The sequence below is a fragment of the Cygnus olor genome, chromosome 13, assembly GCF_009769625.2.
Source record: "Cygnus olor isolate bCygOlo1 chromosome 13, bCygOlo1.pri.v2, whole genome shotgun sequence".
Lineage (NCBI taxonomy): Eukaryota > Metazoa > Chordata > Aves > Anseriformes > Anatidae > Cygnus > Cygnus olor.
This window is the reverse complement of record NC_049181.1, coordinates 17,705,491-17,719,492: the sequence shown is the minus strand read 5'-3', so window position 1 is coordinate 17,719,492 and position 14,002 is coordinate 17,705,491. Positions and strand designations below refer to the sequence as shown.

At 44.5% G+C, this 14,002-nt stretch overlaps 1 protein-coding gene across 2 annotated transcripts in view; it reads right to left on the bottom strand.

The window, feature by feature from the left end:
- AMOT (angiomotin) overlaps nucleotides 1–14,002 on the bottom strand; it is a 49,547-nt gene that overhangs the window by 4,204 nt on the left and 31,341 nt on the right. For both annotated transcript variants that reach the window (XM_040572841.1, XM_040572840.1), the window contains exons 8-12: nucleotides 7,235–7,384; nucleotides 5,204–5,394; nucleotides 2,881–3,003; nucleotides 2,020–2,252; nucleotides 941–1,165 (exon numbers count right to left, since the gene is read on the bottom strand). In XM_040572841.1, coding sequence (XP_040428775.1) covers nucleotides 941–1,165; nucleotides 2,020–2,252; nucleotides 2,881–3,003; nucleotides 5,204–5,394; nucleotides 7,235–7,384 — 922 coding nt within the window. The remainder of the gene's footprint in view (nucleotides 1–940; nucleotides 1,166–2,019; nucleotides 2,253–2,880; nucleotides 3,004–5,203; nucleotides 5,395–7,234; nucleotides 7,385–14,002) is intronic.

Below are 14,002 nucleotides of genomic sequence, written 5' to 3'. Positions count from 1 at the left end.
TGTCATTGGCCAAAAAACAGTTAACAACTTATTATTTAATAGTATAAAAAATGCAATTCTGCATGTATGTAGCCAGACAAATGAAGATATTTTCTCAAATTCCCCCTGGATATCTCCTGTTGATAGACAACGGCCTATAAAACTGGCACAACTACATTTAAACCAATGCAGTCAGTGTAGGCTTTCACCACAAAACCTGTTCCCGTCTCCCTCAATACCTATTAACTAGTATAGCATGGGCAAGATGCGCAGCAGACCAGCCAAATTCACTCTTCCATAAAGAACAACATAACTGTAATGTGTCTGTAAGTAGAAGAGGCAAGGTTGTGTAATCTGCATCGATTTGGCAGAGCGGGCTGGAAAATGAGCAGCTCCTGCCAGCTCGGAGCTCTGTGGGAAGCAAATCCAGCCCCTGGGATAGCCACTGTCAGGCAGATCTACTTACAGCAAGGCTGAAGTCGGTCCCACGGCTGGGACAGGGCATGAATGAGACAGTTTTATCATGGTAGCTACCTTCCCTTCTTCTCCGTCCTCCTTACCTAAGTCCACTTTGCTTTGAATACCCACTAAAACACAACGGCCAGTTTCTACAGCCCATTTTTGTAACCTGCTTCAACCCCACGTGCTGCTCACAACTTATTTCAGAGTAGATTGACTCAGAGACTGTCCCAGGATTTGCATATACCTGCTCCAATTCTGCAATCTTGCTATACCTCCCTGCCCGGTGTGCCCATTCTTATCCTACCACTCTTAAAGCTTTTTTCTTTTACAATTTCGAGACTCCTCAGACCAAAAGCTTGTCTCTGAGAACCATCTGTCCTCACCAAAAGTAAACCCAGTTTTCCTGAACAGATAAAGTTCAGGAGCCTGCCCCGTGGAGCAGAGCTGACGCTGAGTGAGTGGCAGGGGCCCCTCTGGGTGGGCAGCTGAGGTTCCTCACCTGTTTTGTCCGCGCTGTAGGCCAGGCCAGTACTGGGGAGTCGTCCTGGTGTGGGAGCTGCAGCAGGAGGAGCAGCTTTGCTTTGATCGCTCCCCCGGTCAGTCTGGGTGCTGCAGTCTCTGCTGCCTGTTTTCGAGTGGGCTGACAGCAACGGGGTGGAAGGAAGGACAGGAGAGGGCGTGGAGGGGATGGATTCCGAACGATATTCTGTTCCCAGCAGAACGCCTTTGTGGAAAAAGGGAAGGAAATTTCACAGTCCCAGAAAACCAACTGGAATCAGTTCTGCCCCTCTCTGTAGCAGTTTCTCTAGGGTCTGGAAAGCACTCTGTGCTTCAGCGACCAGCTCTAATTTACCTTTCTAGAGCGCCTTTCACCAGTGGGTGCTGAAGTACCTGAAGAAAAGCAGCATCATATTGCTGCTTGCAAAGATACGTAAGTCAGCCCTAATACCAGGCTTCCCTGACTCTAAGCACTTGCCTAGCTACGGCTGGGTAAATCTGCACACCCTGAAATCAGCTGAAAGAGATTGCATTCACCTGTCAGGGCCATTTGGCCTCGTAGGGAGGACCTGTGGGCCTAATTTCTTCCCAGGAAGAAAGACATAATCTAAGATTTGCTTTGATACGACTCATTTTCTCTAAACAACGGTGCTGAGCCATTCCAGACAGAAGTCATGTTGGCACAACACCAGAGGATAGCAATCCCAATTTCTATCTGTGCTGGCTGCTTACTGAAGGAGACTTTACACCTTCAGACAGCTGTAACAACCCACCTGAAAGCACGTGCTTGGGAACTCTAAAAACGAGATCCCAACTATCCCTAAGGTCAGGCACCAAACCGAGTGAGAATTAAGGCTGAAATATTTTAATGACAGAGCCTGAACACCACAAGTTACCGTCTCCCCAAATGTGATTCAAACAAGAGTTGTGCCTAGTATGTCCCACCTTGCTTGCAGTCAGTTTTACTGCGTGCTAGGCCAGCCAATCTGTCTGTCAGACACCTTCTTCCTTCTGTTGCTCCTGCCTCCCCTCTAAGCAGTGACTCGCCTATCTGAAGTGCCACAGTTATTTAAAAATTACCTAGACTGCCTTTCCAGCTCTTGTCCTCCCTCTTCTCCTCCAGGATGGGAGTGCTGCTCAGCGTGGATGAATGGGACAGCAAGCCCGAGCCCGCGTTTGAGATGGACATGAGCGACTTGGCGGGCCTCATTGAGGAGAGCTGGTCAGTCTTCCCGGGCTCCTTGCGGGAGCGCTGCTGCAGCACTTTGATCATGGCGTCCTTCTCAATGATCTGAGCATGCAGAGTCTTGATCCTTGTCAAGAAGAACAAATAACATTTCTGAACTCCTGTGTCCTCAGACTGAGACCTCAGCTCCCCATGGCTATGACTTGAACTCCCCATGGCATTCAGAGAGGTACAGAGAGGATGCCAGTGAGCTTATCACCCCGAGCACTGGCTGCTCACAGCCCCACCACAGCAGATGATGCATAAGACTTCCTGTACATACACGAACAGAGCTTCCCTGAGATACCCACCCGCCTCTGGGTGCTGGAAGCTGCTCTCATCAGACATGGAAGAGGCTTTGAGGCAAGGCTGAGAGTTATGGGCTGGACATGGACCAACAGGAAAAAAAAAGTATTTATAGACTGGGGAGTTTGCACTGCAAAAATGTTGGGGAAAACAGGTCTGTGAAAGTGTTAACAGGTGGCTTGAGGTCTGATGAAGATGCCGTGACAAGAGAAGAGGAATAAGCTAGATACAAAAATCTAAGATGGGTTTTGGATTGCTGTGCTGTTACTTCCTTGGCCAAATGAGCGTCTGGCATCCTATGTTGTTGCTACTGGTGAAAACCTACGAATTTCTGGTTCTGACGCATCTAGCCAGATAATTCATTTAAAATCCCCGTCCTAAAGACAGATGGGATCGAAACTACATTTTACCTTCCCTCCATGTCGAGACACCTCCTGTTGGCAAGCAGGATCTCTTCCTCCTCCTTCTGAATGCGAGCTTCCAATGAGGTGTCATAGCTCGGGTTAGGTGAGTGGCTGATCACCGTCGTGTCCCTGGGAACAAGCAGCAGAGCAGATGAAGGACCAGCTGAATATGCTTCTTTCCTCCTAGCAGCACAAAATGATTGCTCAAAAGTAACAAACAAGAGCATTCACTTCTTTTTTGAGTTTAAGCTGTCTCAGTGTCTTCCAAAATTCCATCTCCCAGTCCTAATGAAGGAAGGATTATAAACATATGCAAATAATTGTAACAATAGTCAATCTACTGTCCATCCCAGGCCAGGCTGTGCTCTAACAGATTCACTGTGAATCCACTGTTTCAACTGAAAGAATGATAACTGCACTTCAAATGCATTTTTTTCCCTTCTCCCTCCAACAACAGGGTATCTAAGTATGTACTGAAGGGAGATAGTCACGAAAATTTTAAAGCAATTTAAGCAGCTTGGTCCAAAATACTTGGAATGAACTGAAAACAGCTTTAGATTGACTCCACACAGTGCCTGATATTAACGCTGTGATGGTCGTTCAGTCCATTAACCAAAATATAATGAGTATTTCATCCTACTTGTTGCTGTATAGTCAGAACGAAGTCACTGTGCAATGCTTTATGTCACTGCATGACTTATAGCATTAAGAGCATGTTACTGACATAGCTATGCATTAATACAGTAATATTTTTTTTAAAAAAAGTTAGTTACCAATAGCTCCAATTCATTGTGATAAGAAATTTGTTCCCTCAAACAAGAACAAGGCCTAAGAACTGTCTGGAAATGTGCATTTAACCCTACAAAAGTTCAGATCAGGAATGGCAAAGCACCAACATGACGGGCACAAGAAGCTCATCATCAAAGAAACCTAACCTGACCCAGGTACAGCCTGTGCTGTGAAGCAGCCTTCCTGCAACCTCAGCTTCCTAAGGGGTGCTGTTTTCCACTACCAAAGAAAAAGGAAAGCAAAGCTGTGCACAGCACAGATGAGGTTACCACTGAAATGAATTAAATCCCTCACAGCCTGTTTTTGAGAAGGCTACGCTGTAGGTACCAACTGCACAGAAACTTGCAGAAGCACTGATGCTGATGGAACAGCCTCTTTTGAGGGCGCTAGAAGGAAATGGAAATCCAGGGGTTGGCTCTTTCCTGACTGGAAAGCGTTCTTGTTCATTTAACAAACCCGAACAGGCCTAACACATCCTCTCTCATTCCATGACAAACAATAGACTAGACTCCTGTTTATCAGCACGTGCTGAAAATATAACACAGCCTCTCGGGACAAGCAGTAGCGAGAGCCTTTAGAGAATCTCTGGGGAGGCAGAGAACAGTGCACAAGAAACATCAATACCCCAAAATAACAGCCAGCTTTTGGAGCAAGATAAGATAAGCCTTTAAATGCTAACACAGCAGATCTGTGACTTCCCCCGGTAATTCTAGTATGATCTTATGTGCTAGGAAGCCAGCTGCGATAACATCCCTATTTGAATCTGGTTCCTGAAACAATCTAACATAAAATCTGCTGTCAAGAAGCAGAAACCAGTGATCAATGAAATTACATGTAAGCACTACCTGACATTAAAGAATTGCACTCCAATAACAGCTCTTGCTTGCCAACTAGCCGAAGCACTTGGGCCTATTTGCAACCGTATTTATTACGTGCTTCTGAAGAGCTGTCTTGGAATGTGATCTTGTTACCAAATTTCAGACACCTTTTCCTTCACACCCCCACAAGCACTACTCTCTACACACAGCAGAAGGTTTTGAGCAGAATTTCCTAGTAGACGTTTCTGGTTAGTAACCATGTTGAGGACAATACCACAAAGTAATTTGAAAAAACATTCTGGAGAACAAGCAAGCCATTCAGGGTGAGCGATGTGATTCACCAAGCTTACCCCATCCCACATGACTTCAGCAAGGACTGACTCCTGTTTAGAAAACAGACAACAAAAAACAACAACAACCCTCCTCATACATCTATTTTTGAAGCAACAGCTTCAAGAAACGGCTCAGAACAATTCTAGTCTGGAAAATGGTTCTTGCTTTTTGGGGAATCTTCCCCTGGTAAAAAGTTTTTAATTGTTAGCAATCGCACAGCTCCCAGGAAAAAGCTGCCAAGCTCCACTTGCACGCAGAAGCTTGTGAAGCTGTTCAGACCACAAGGAAAGGTATCATGGGAGGGTGGTATGACAACATTCCTCGGTGGGAAATTCAACATCCAGCTGGAAAAAGAAAATAATCCCTGTGCTATGAATAGTCTCATTTACCTCTGAGCAGCCACAGTCGCAGCTGCATCCAAAGCAAACTGTCTCATCACACTCTCCTCCAGGTATTTCTGCTCCCACTTAGTCATGTCGGCTTCCAGAGCAAGAATCCTTTCTTCCTTCTCGCGCAGGAGCTCCATAAGTGCCGTGGCGTTGTACTCCGACACGTTGGCAGCCTGAGATGTACCCTGACGCTGATTCCCAAAAACAAAACAAAAAGAAGTCGCAGGATGCACCTGTAAGATTCAGGGCTGGTTTGTTTGCTTTGGTCTGAAAGACAGAGGCTGGGCAGGAGCAGCACTGGCTCGATGCAAGACCCCCCCCCCCCCAGAGGGAAACACCGCAGCCTGTGCTGGGCACACTAGGTGATGGTCACAGTCTCCTTTAGAGCTTAACCTGAAATGCCTGCAGGCACATTTTCAACCTTGCTCTGTCCAAACCTGGCAAAGCCAGGCTTCTATTTTCCAAACGGTGAAGCTAAAAAGTCATAATATGCCAAGAACCACTCCTCAGAAAGACAGCTTTACTCATGCTAGAGTGCTTCCTTGTGCCACTCCACAGCTGGTGAGTACTAACAGGCAAATACCTGCGATGGAAAACGCTCCTTAAAGCCTTTTTCCACGTGCAAAGCCCCAAATGACTGCCAGAGAGCTGGATCACGCTACTCAGCTCTGATGCCTACAGCTCATCCATACTGCCTGAAGTAACTCAAACTTATTTCCAACACTGCTCCAACAAAACACAAGAATTATCACAGATTTAAAAAGAAATCCAAAATATTAGGATATATATTAGGATATATAGTATATACTAGGATATATTAGGATTCGATTACTAAATCACTATGATCAGTGTACACCTGAGCATTAAGTAGCTGGGAGTTAAAAATAATTTCGTTCTAAAGCAAGACTTGAAGACAGACTGCTCCTCTTCTCTCAAATCAAGGAAGAGCGGAGATTTCCTGTGCTAAAATTTCAAAGTGTAAACTGCATAGTTTTATATGGAAGTCTCATCTGCGATTGGCATGATATTTGACTTAAAAATAAAAAAGTTACTTTAAAAGAAAAGAAGGAAATTGGGCAGGCAAACTGTTTCATGTCCAGCTCAGAATTCTTAAACCATGACAAGAAATAATTTTTTTGCTTTTTATCAGGTTCACAGTTAAAAGCCGTGGGGTTCAGGGCAAATAATCTTGCATGGTAACATGGAAGAAAGCTTATCAAATTACTGTAACTCCTATCAAACCAACACAAAATACAATTAATATTTAAATATCTGTTCCTACACAGATGTGGCAGTCGAGGACTAAACATAACCTGGAACTAAATGTGATTTAGCACACAGGTAAACTGTCAGGTTTGTAAATTTTTCTGAAAAAGAATGCAGCCCTGTATTTGATGCATGTTGAAATGCATCACACTGTAACAACACCTAAAACCTCACATCATCGTAACACCCTGCACAATCTACTTCTCACTCATTCATTCCACTGAAAAAGACTCAAATTACAATTCTAATATATTCTATGTGAAACTTCTGCCTGTTTCCATCAGCTACCTTTATGGAATTGGTTTTGTGGGTTTGGTAGCTTTTTTTCTTTTCTCAATACAGAAGTTTTTTGAAGGGCCTCTCTTTCAGACCAGCTGCTAATGGATTTTACATAAAATTTCAATTGTGAGCAATATTTTTAAAATAATATGAAAGTAAATATAACCAGGTTACTTAAAGATAGAACACCATGTAGCTATATGTCTATGTCTGAATATTGTCATGGAATGGATCCCCTATTGCTACCTTATCTACGTTTTCTGGTTAGAATGGAATAAATAAATCAAGTAAAAACCAACAGAGAGGCCAGCGTGATAATAACTACCAAAAGAAAAATTTGCTCATTTTACATGGCCAGCGGGAAAATAGCTAACAAAAGAAAAATGTGCTCACTTTACACGATGCAGAAAAACCACTGCCCTTCTTTCGTGCATGGTGTAGCATACAATCCTAAAAGCAGCCTGGCAAGGCAGGGAGAAAGGATACCTGCTGCATCCGGAGAGATTCCAGCTCTCGCTCCAGCCGTGTCCGCAGCCTATGTTCCAGCTGCTCCCGTTTCTCACACGCTGCCTGCAGCTGAACCAGGGCCTGCTGCATCTTCTCCACCTTCTCAACGTAGACCTGCTTCTTTTTGAGCTGAAACAAAAGGGAAAATATAACTAAAGTTAAGTAAGGAGAACAAGGGAGTCAACTTCTGGCTTCGTACGCATTGCAGAACACTGCAACGGCAGCCAGGAGGAAAGCATCCAGTTGGAGCTGTCAGGGTGCCTCAGACTCCATCCTGGGCTCCAGATACTCTGGAGGTTACAGCTCTTCCCCATCTCCACTTTCCTGCTAGGTGTGTTTGTTCTTGCTGTCCTCAGCATCCGCGTGGTAGAGACGGGGAAACCGAGGCAAGTATTTGTTGCAAATGACTGAGATGGGCTAAGTTGGGTTGGTACCAGAGGGCATTTACCTGACTTGGTGCCTGTTATCAAGGTAACTGTAGCAAAGACAAGGATTAGATCCAGCCCACGAGCTAAGAACAGGTGTTTTTCAGTGCAATATTGAAAGCTGCTGGCAGGATCCCATTCCAGTCCCACTGCAAAATTATGAACAGGTTCAAGGTGTACACTAGACGCAGCCTGAGCTCTCCTCCCAGGAATCATCTTAGCACACTTCAGGCAGAATAAAACCAAACTAAAATATGAAATTAAAAACGTCAGAATAAAGCACAACCCTATTCTAATATACAGAATGCTGCACACTCACAGACGTAACTGTCCGTAACAATCACAACTAGCTGGCCTCGTACAGCAAATCCGGGCCACTGCTTTTTTAGCTGTGATTGTTGTAAACTCTGAAATACAAAATAGTAGGAAGGAGGCAACTTTTCCCAAGTCAGAGCCAAAGCCTAGAGAAGCACCACAATGCAAAACACAGGCTCCCTTATGCGAGTTCAAAGAGCTACTCTAGAGCTTCATGGAAGAAAAGTCCATTGAGGGATATCGAAGACAAAAGATGCTGTTTGGGCTCAGGAAGTCCTTCTCGGAAGCGGAAAGTATTCTGGGAAAGTACCACACCACTGTTTGGTGGTCCTATTCTTCCAGTGCTCCCTGGGAATCTGCTCGTAGTTACGAGGGAGACAGGAGAGCAGGCCTGCAGGACTTGGATCTGAATGAAATGAGCCATCCTTACACCACGCCATCCTTCCCAAAAGGTCTCGCCACGTGATGCTTCAAACTTTTCCCTTTTCATATTCCTGTTCCTTAAGGCAACCCAGAGACTGCAATGTGAGCACCAGAGAGAAGTCTCCAAACGCTATTAATCCCAGACGTGGCATCCCTTTCTTCTCTTCATAAAGTCAGCAGGCACCTAACCTCACAGCGTGAACGTCGCTGCCCTAGAGGATTTTCCCCAAACAAGCATTTTATAATAAAAGTTACAGTAACGAGTGAGTAATCCAGCCAAAGGCCTTCCCACCAGTGCATGTACAGCAGAAAGGTATTTTAATGCTTTGATTGCTCAAGATTTCCAACTTGTTTGGAATGGGAGGGACAAGAACATTTTAAAACAACTTAATATTCAGCTGCTACTCTGCAGGAAAAAAACTATTGTAATTAATAGATCTTTTTATTCCGGGTTATAGTGCTCAATAGCACTGATTTAAGCTTTGTCAGACTCCAAAAAAGTGCATTTAATACACCAGTTTTAGAGTTTGATTAACAGTAGCTCCAACTAGACAGAAATGATAAACTACGAGTCAGCAGCAGAACCTGGACACGGAGAGTGCCCAGTACCTTGGTTCTGCACAGGACCTTACTTACCTGCATGTGAACAAGAAACAACCTAATAGGCTGAGAAATATCGTGCATCAAGCTGAAAAATAACCTCCTGAAAATCAGATCTCTCCCCCTCTTCTGTATGCAGAATTAAGGGAGGAAGGACAGACCTTTGGTTTCTCATTACCTACTGCAAAGCACTGAAATCTCTGAAAAGTTTTCTAAGGCAGGTAAAGCTCTTCTTCCAAAAGGCAACTGACAACAACGTTTTATTAGTTTCATAATTAATAAATCTGAGAATGTGTATGTGTGGATTAACTTTTTGGCCTGCACTCAAAGAATACCAAGTGCCCAGCCGAAAGAGAATTAGGACAGAGAAATTCCGCTGAAATGTTCACTTTGAAAGCGCTCCCATCAGCCCAACCTGCAGGTGAAACGTTGCAAGACGAGCTGTTGCCCAACTTCCCAGCACTGCCTGCACATGCCTAACGCATGCACCAGACCTAAAGCACAGGCATGGCTTGCTCAGTGGCTTTTCACGTGGAGTTTTGTTTTTTCTCTTCACAAAATACACTTCATTTTCCTGCATCAGTAAAAAATATCTATGTTTAAAAACTTAGGGTTTAAACAGAATTAATTCAGAAATCCTTCCGATCATCTTCAATTTTGCAGTACCCAGATGTTCAGTGAGCTTTAAAGGCATGTGTGTGCTCCAGACAACTCAGCTTTCCTAAGGTATCTTGCCATAATTATCCTTTACATAGGAAATTGTTTTATTTTATGTACTTGCTGCACTGACTCAGTCCACTGCTTATTCTGGCAGCTCTCTTATTCATTGCCAGCTCTGCCACAGTGAGGACTTGTGAGGAACAGTTTACCTTCTGTGAACCAGGATTCTCTGCAGGAGAGGTACTAGTGAAGGCTAATTTTATTATTATTACATATATAGGTAGTATTTCTGACTTTTTCTGACCTCTGGATGTAAAGAGGCCCAGAAATAATTCTCCCAAGCACAGAGGGACTTCATTACCGTAAATTGAGAGCATGATTACGTTTTCCTAAGACAGGAATTGGAAGCAGTTTCCTGAGTGCTGCCAGTGTGCTGCAGACCTCAGTGAGATGGGAGGAAGGAAAAAAGGCAGCATGCTCAGGCTTGTTCTTGGTTGGCTGCCATGGATTCCCCACCCTCTCTTGCCCAGCAAAGAACCAAACCTGGCTGCTCCGTGCCAAGGGCTGCAGCAACATCTACCACGGGGGAGATGGCATCAAAGGATGCTGGAACTCCTTCCTCTGCAAGAAGCCTTGCAGGGAACACGTGCTCCAGATAAGAGCTCATTCCTGAAGCTTTACGAGGATGCAGTCACGCCCTTCCGTCTGTGAGTTTACATAAATTTGACAAGACAGTAATTTTCCTTTTGATGGTGCTGCATTTCACTAAACTCATGCTCACGTAATGTAACTATTTTGCCTTGAAGGGTGCTCTGAAAACACAGATACTTCGACTTACATTAATATCTATATTATAACACCTCTGTAAGACCGTATGATCTCAGTTAGCCGTGGTGCACGTCTGGAAGCACAGCAGAGCACTTCAGCATGGCTACATTCCTCCTCGGCATTTCCTACAGCACATGGCACAGCTTCAATAAACACACACAACTTCTCCAGGTCATCCCTGACTGCATCAGAAAATGTCCTAGCCAGGTATCAGAGGTCAGGCTTCATCAGCAAGATTTTCTAATTAAACCATTTAAAACAAGAGCAGTCATTCTCCCATTCACATTCCCTATGATGTTTACAAAAACTCTGCAACAGAACTGAGCAAAATAGGCAAGGCGAGGACAGGCTCTGTAGAAATCTAGCACACAAAAGCATGAATTGCTGCAGGTAATACCCCTAAAAAGATTCCCTGGCCTCCTGAGCAAGAATTTCAGTCTTCCTTTCCTCTTTCCCGTGTCAGGATTGCTTTCTGAAGTTGAGAGCCAGGTGAGCAAAGCAGACACACTTGGGATTTGGAGGCTTCCCTGCTCAGAGTCCAGCTGACCCGAAGAGCGAGCTCTTTCCAAGTTAGCCGGAAAGATTTATGCTCTGATGATGCCTGCACACCCACATCCCCCAGCTGCAGGGCTTCCAGCAATGGAAAACGATTAACCACCCTTAACAGACAAGAACAAAATGATTAAACAAATGCATGCACTAAACCTAGAAAACTGAAACTTTTCTTCAGTGAAAGGATTTTGGTAAGACTCCCTAATACAACATAATGCCTGGCAGCAGGTAACCTGAAGGTTCCTCTGCTACGGAGAGCTTTGCGTGGTCTAAAAACAATGGCCAAGGACAAAGCGTTCCTTCCAGGATAGGGACACTTCATTATTACCCTAACTGCCCAGCAGAAAAGGGATTAATATTCTAGAAACTAAACAAATCGTGTCACTTCGTTTTATTTAGGTTTCTCAGGCACATCTTTGACAAACCATGCAACTTCTGTCAGGGATCTCAGTCCCTGCAGGCAAAAGGCTGAGAAGAAGGCACGGAGGTTTCATGCACACGGTGCAGGGAGCAGGGGCAGATAGAGATGAGGAGCTTCCCGTGTAAAGTTGCTAGATGCGTGGAGACTAGAGGCTGTAATATCCTCAGGACCAGAGCTACTTCTGCAGGAGAAACGTGGTCCTGGCATAGCAGGTGAGGGGGAAGAAAGGCTCTTCTTTTGTGGAGATTCATCACTTCCAGATGGGTTACTCAGCAAAGAGTTTTTCTGGGGAAGAAGAGAGGACTTCCTGCCTAGCTAGCAATGATTCAGAAACCCTCCCAGGCATTTTGACAAACCCAGCGATTACCCTCTTCATCTTGGACAGCTCCTATTTCAGCAAATTGGTAACACTCGTCAGCATCTGCCTGTCTCCCACCCACTATTTCTGATGGCTTCAAAGTCCTTTGTTTAATATATTCAGGGTGTTTTCATTACATTCTGGGCTTCTCCTAAAGCTGAATCCATTCATATGCAGCTGAAAATGTGCTTCCCCACAAGAATGTGCCTGCTATGGCAGAAATGTAGTAAAGAAAGAGGACAGCAAGCACGTTTAAACCACCTCTGCCTCTTGCAGCGGGGATGTATTCCTCTAGGATGCCTTTGAACCCTCAGTTTGTTTGAATCCAGGCCCAAGAAGGCGCCACTGGCTTCAGCAAGAACGCATGCTGAAGCAATTTGGTAACGCTATCCTCCTGCTAGGGAGCAGTGCTTGCTGCATGGGAATGTCATAATGTCATCTCTCCGTTTGTTTGCCTTCAAATAAGTTAAAACTCTCGAAGCCACCTCTGGAAAAGCACTAACAGGCAGAATACGAGGTAGAGACAACACAATAAAAAGCCAGTTCTGCAGCATTACAAGAACACGAGTCATTAAAAGAGGTAAGAGGGGGAGTTTTGTCTCCTGTCTACCCTGTCCATCCATGAACAGCTCTGTCCTGAAAGGAGCAGTTATGTAGCTCAGAGCCCAAGCACACAAGAGGGAAAGCTGGTGGAGACTAGGAATATCTTTTTATAGACCCAGAAGTGATTGGAAAAAAAACAGACAAGCCTTCAAGCGCACAAACTCTCCTTTGGGTCTCTTTCCTACAAGCCAGAGCTCTGTTCTGAAATCATCTCGGACACAGTATGTGAAGTACAATAGAAGTCATTTGGAAACGAATGTTTCTACATTTCCCCCCGGACAGAACCCCCAGTGTTATCAGAAATAGCGCACAATTTCTCCCCACAATAGCTGAGTGGGAAATGAATATAATATCTTAGCTCTGGTATCTGGTTTGTGTTGAACTCTGATGGCTGGAAGATCTTATAGCCCCTAAATACAAGCTGCTTGTAGAAGAGATATTTCACCCAAACTCCTTCCCTTCCCCCAGCCCCTAATTCACACCCACCAGACAGGCTGTCAGGCTTTTCTTTCTATTGCAAGGTGTGCACACAAGGATGGCAGAGCAGATAATTATATCTGCTTAATGGTAGTCACTATTTTTCAAAGCTGTCTCCTTCAGGCACTCGTTAAAATGGGGGCTTTGTAAAGCAGTGAAGCAAAGGAGTACAAGTTAAACCACGACCAAAAAAAATTACTACTTTTTTTTTTTTGAACTGTGGTCTTACACGGTACAAATTAACCAGAGCAAGCAGAAATGACCAAGTTCATTAAAACTTCTAAAAAATCCAGTCTACAAAGAGCTTAAAAGCAGTAGCACTTGTAGCCTTTCCATCTAGTAGTTGTGGTTGGGCCAACGACTTGGCATGGAGCCCCCTGGTGCAGTACCACAAGCCTCATAAGGACTCACAGAGGGCAGCCCTTACCCGGCTGGTCAGGACGGACCTTGCTGTGTCCCCCTGCAGTTCTGCCTTTGGCCCAGAGCAAAGTGAAGTTTAACCATCTGTCCTGCTTGCTCTCGAGGTGTTTGCTAGCAGATGATGGTTAAAGTGCGGTACTGTGACTGCTTTAAGCTCACAGATCCAGGCCAGCTGTAACCATCTACCAGCTGCATACCCGCTGCACGCCGCTGCCACTCGGATGCCTGCAGCTGAGACCCTCGTGGCAATCCGTGCTTCAACGTGAGGAACTCTGGATGCTCCCGCTGCAAACATTGTCACTGCCCATTTCTGGGATATGTGGGTTTAAGCCAACGTGCATTTTACCTCAAAGATACACAGTTTATCTCAAAATTATTGCATGTAATGAAAATAATCTGAAGTTTTGATTTAAAAAATAAATAAATATACTTCACTAGAAATGATTTTAATAAGCTGCTGACTTAACAGCAGCTGTTGCTGTGCAACATCTATTAAAGGGAAGGATGAAAATAGACGTGAAAACAGGGGTTAATTACTGGGTATCTTTATGTCTAGTAGAGAAATAGTACAGTTTAAATATTACAGGTAGAACATACACATACTCTGCAAGCCTGTTTAAGAGTATATTTAAGTTTGTTTTAAATACCCACCGTCACTCACTCTT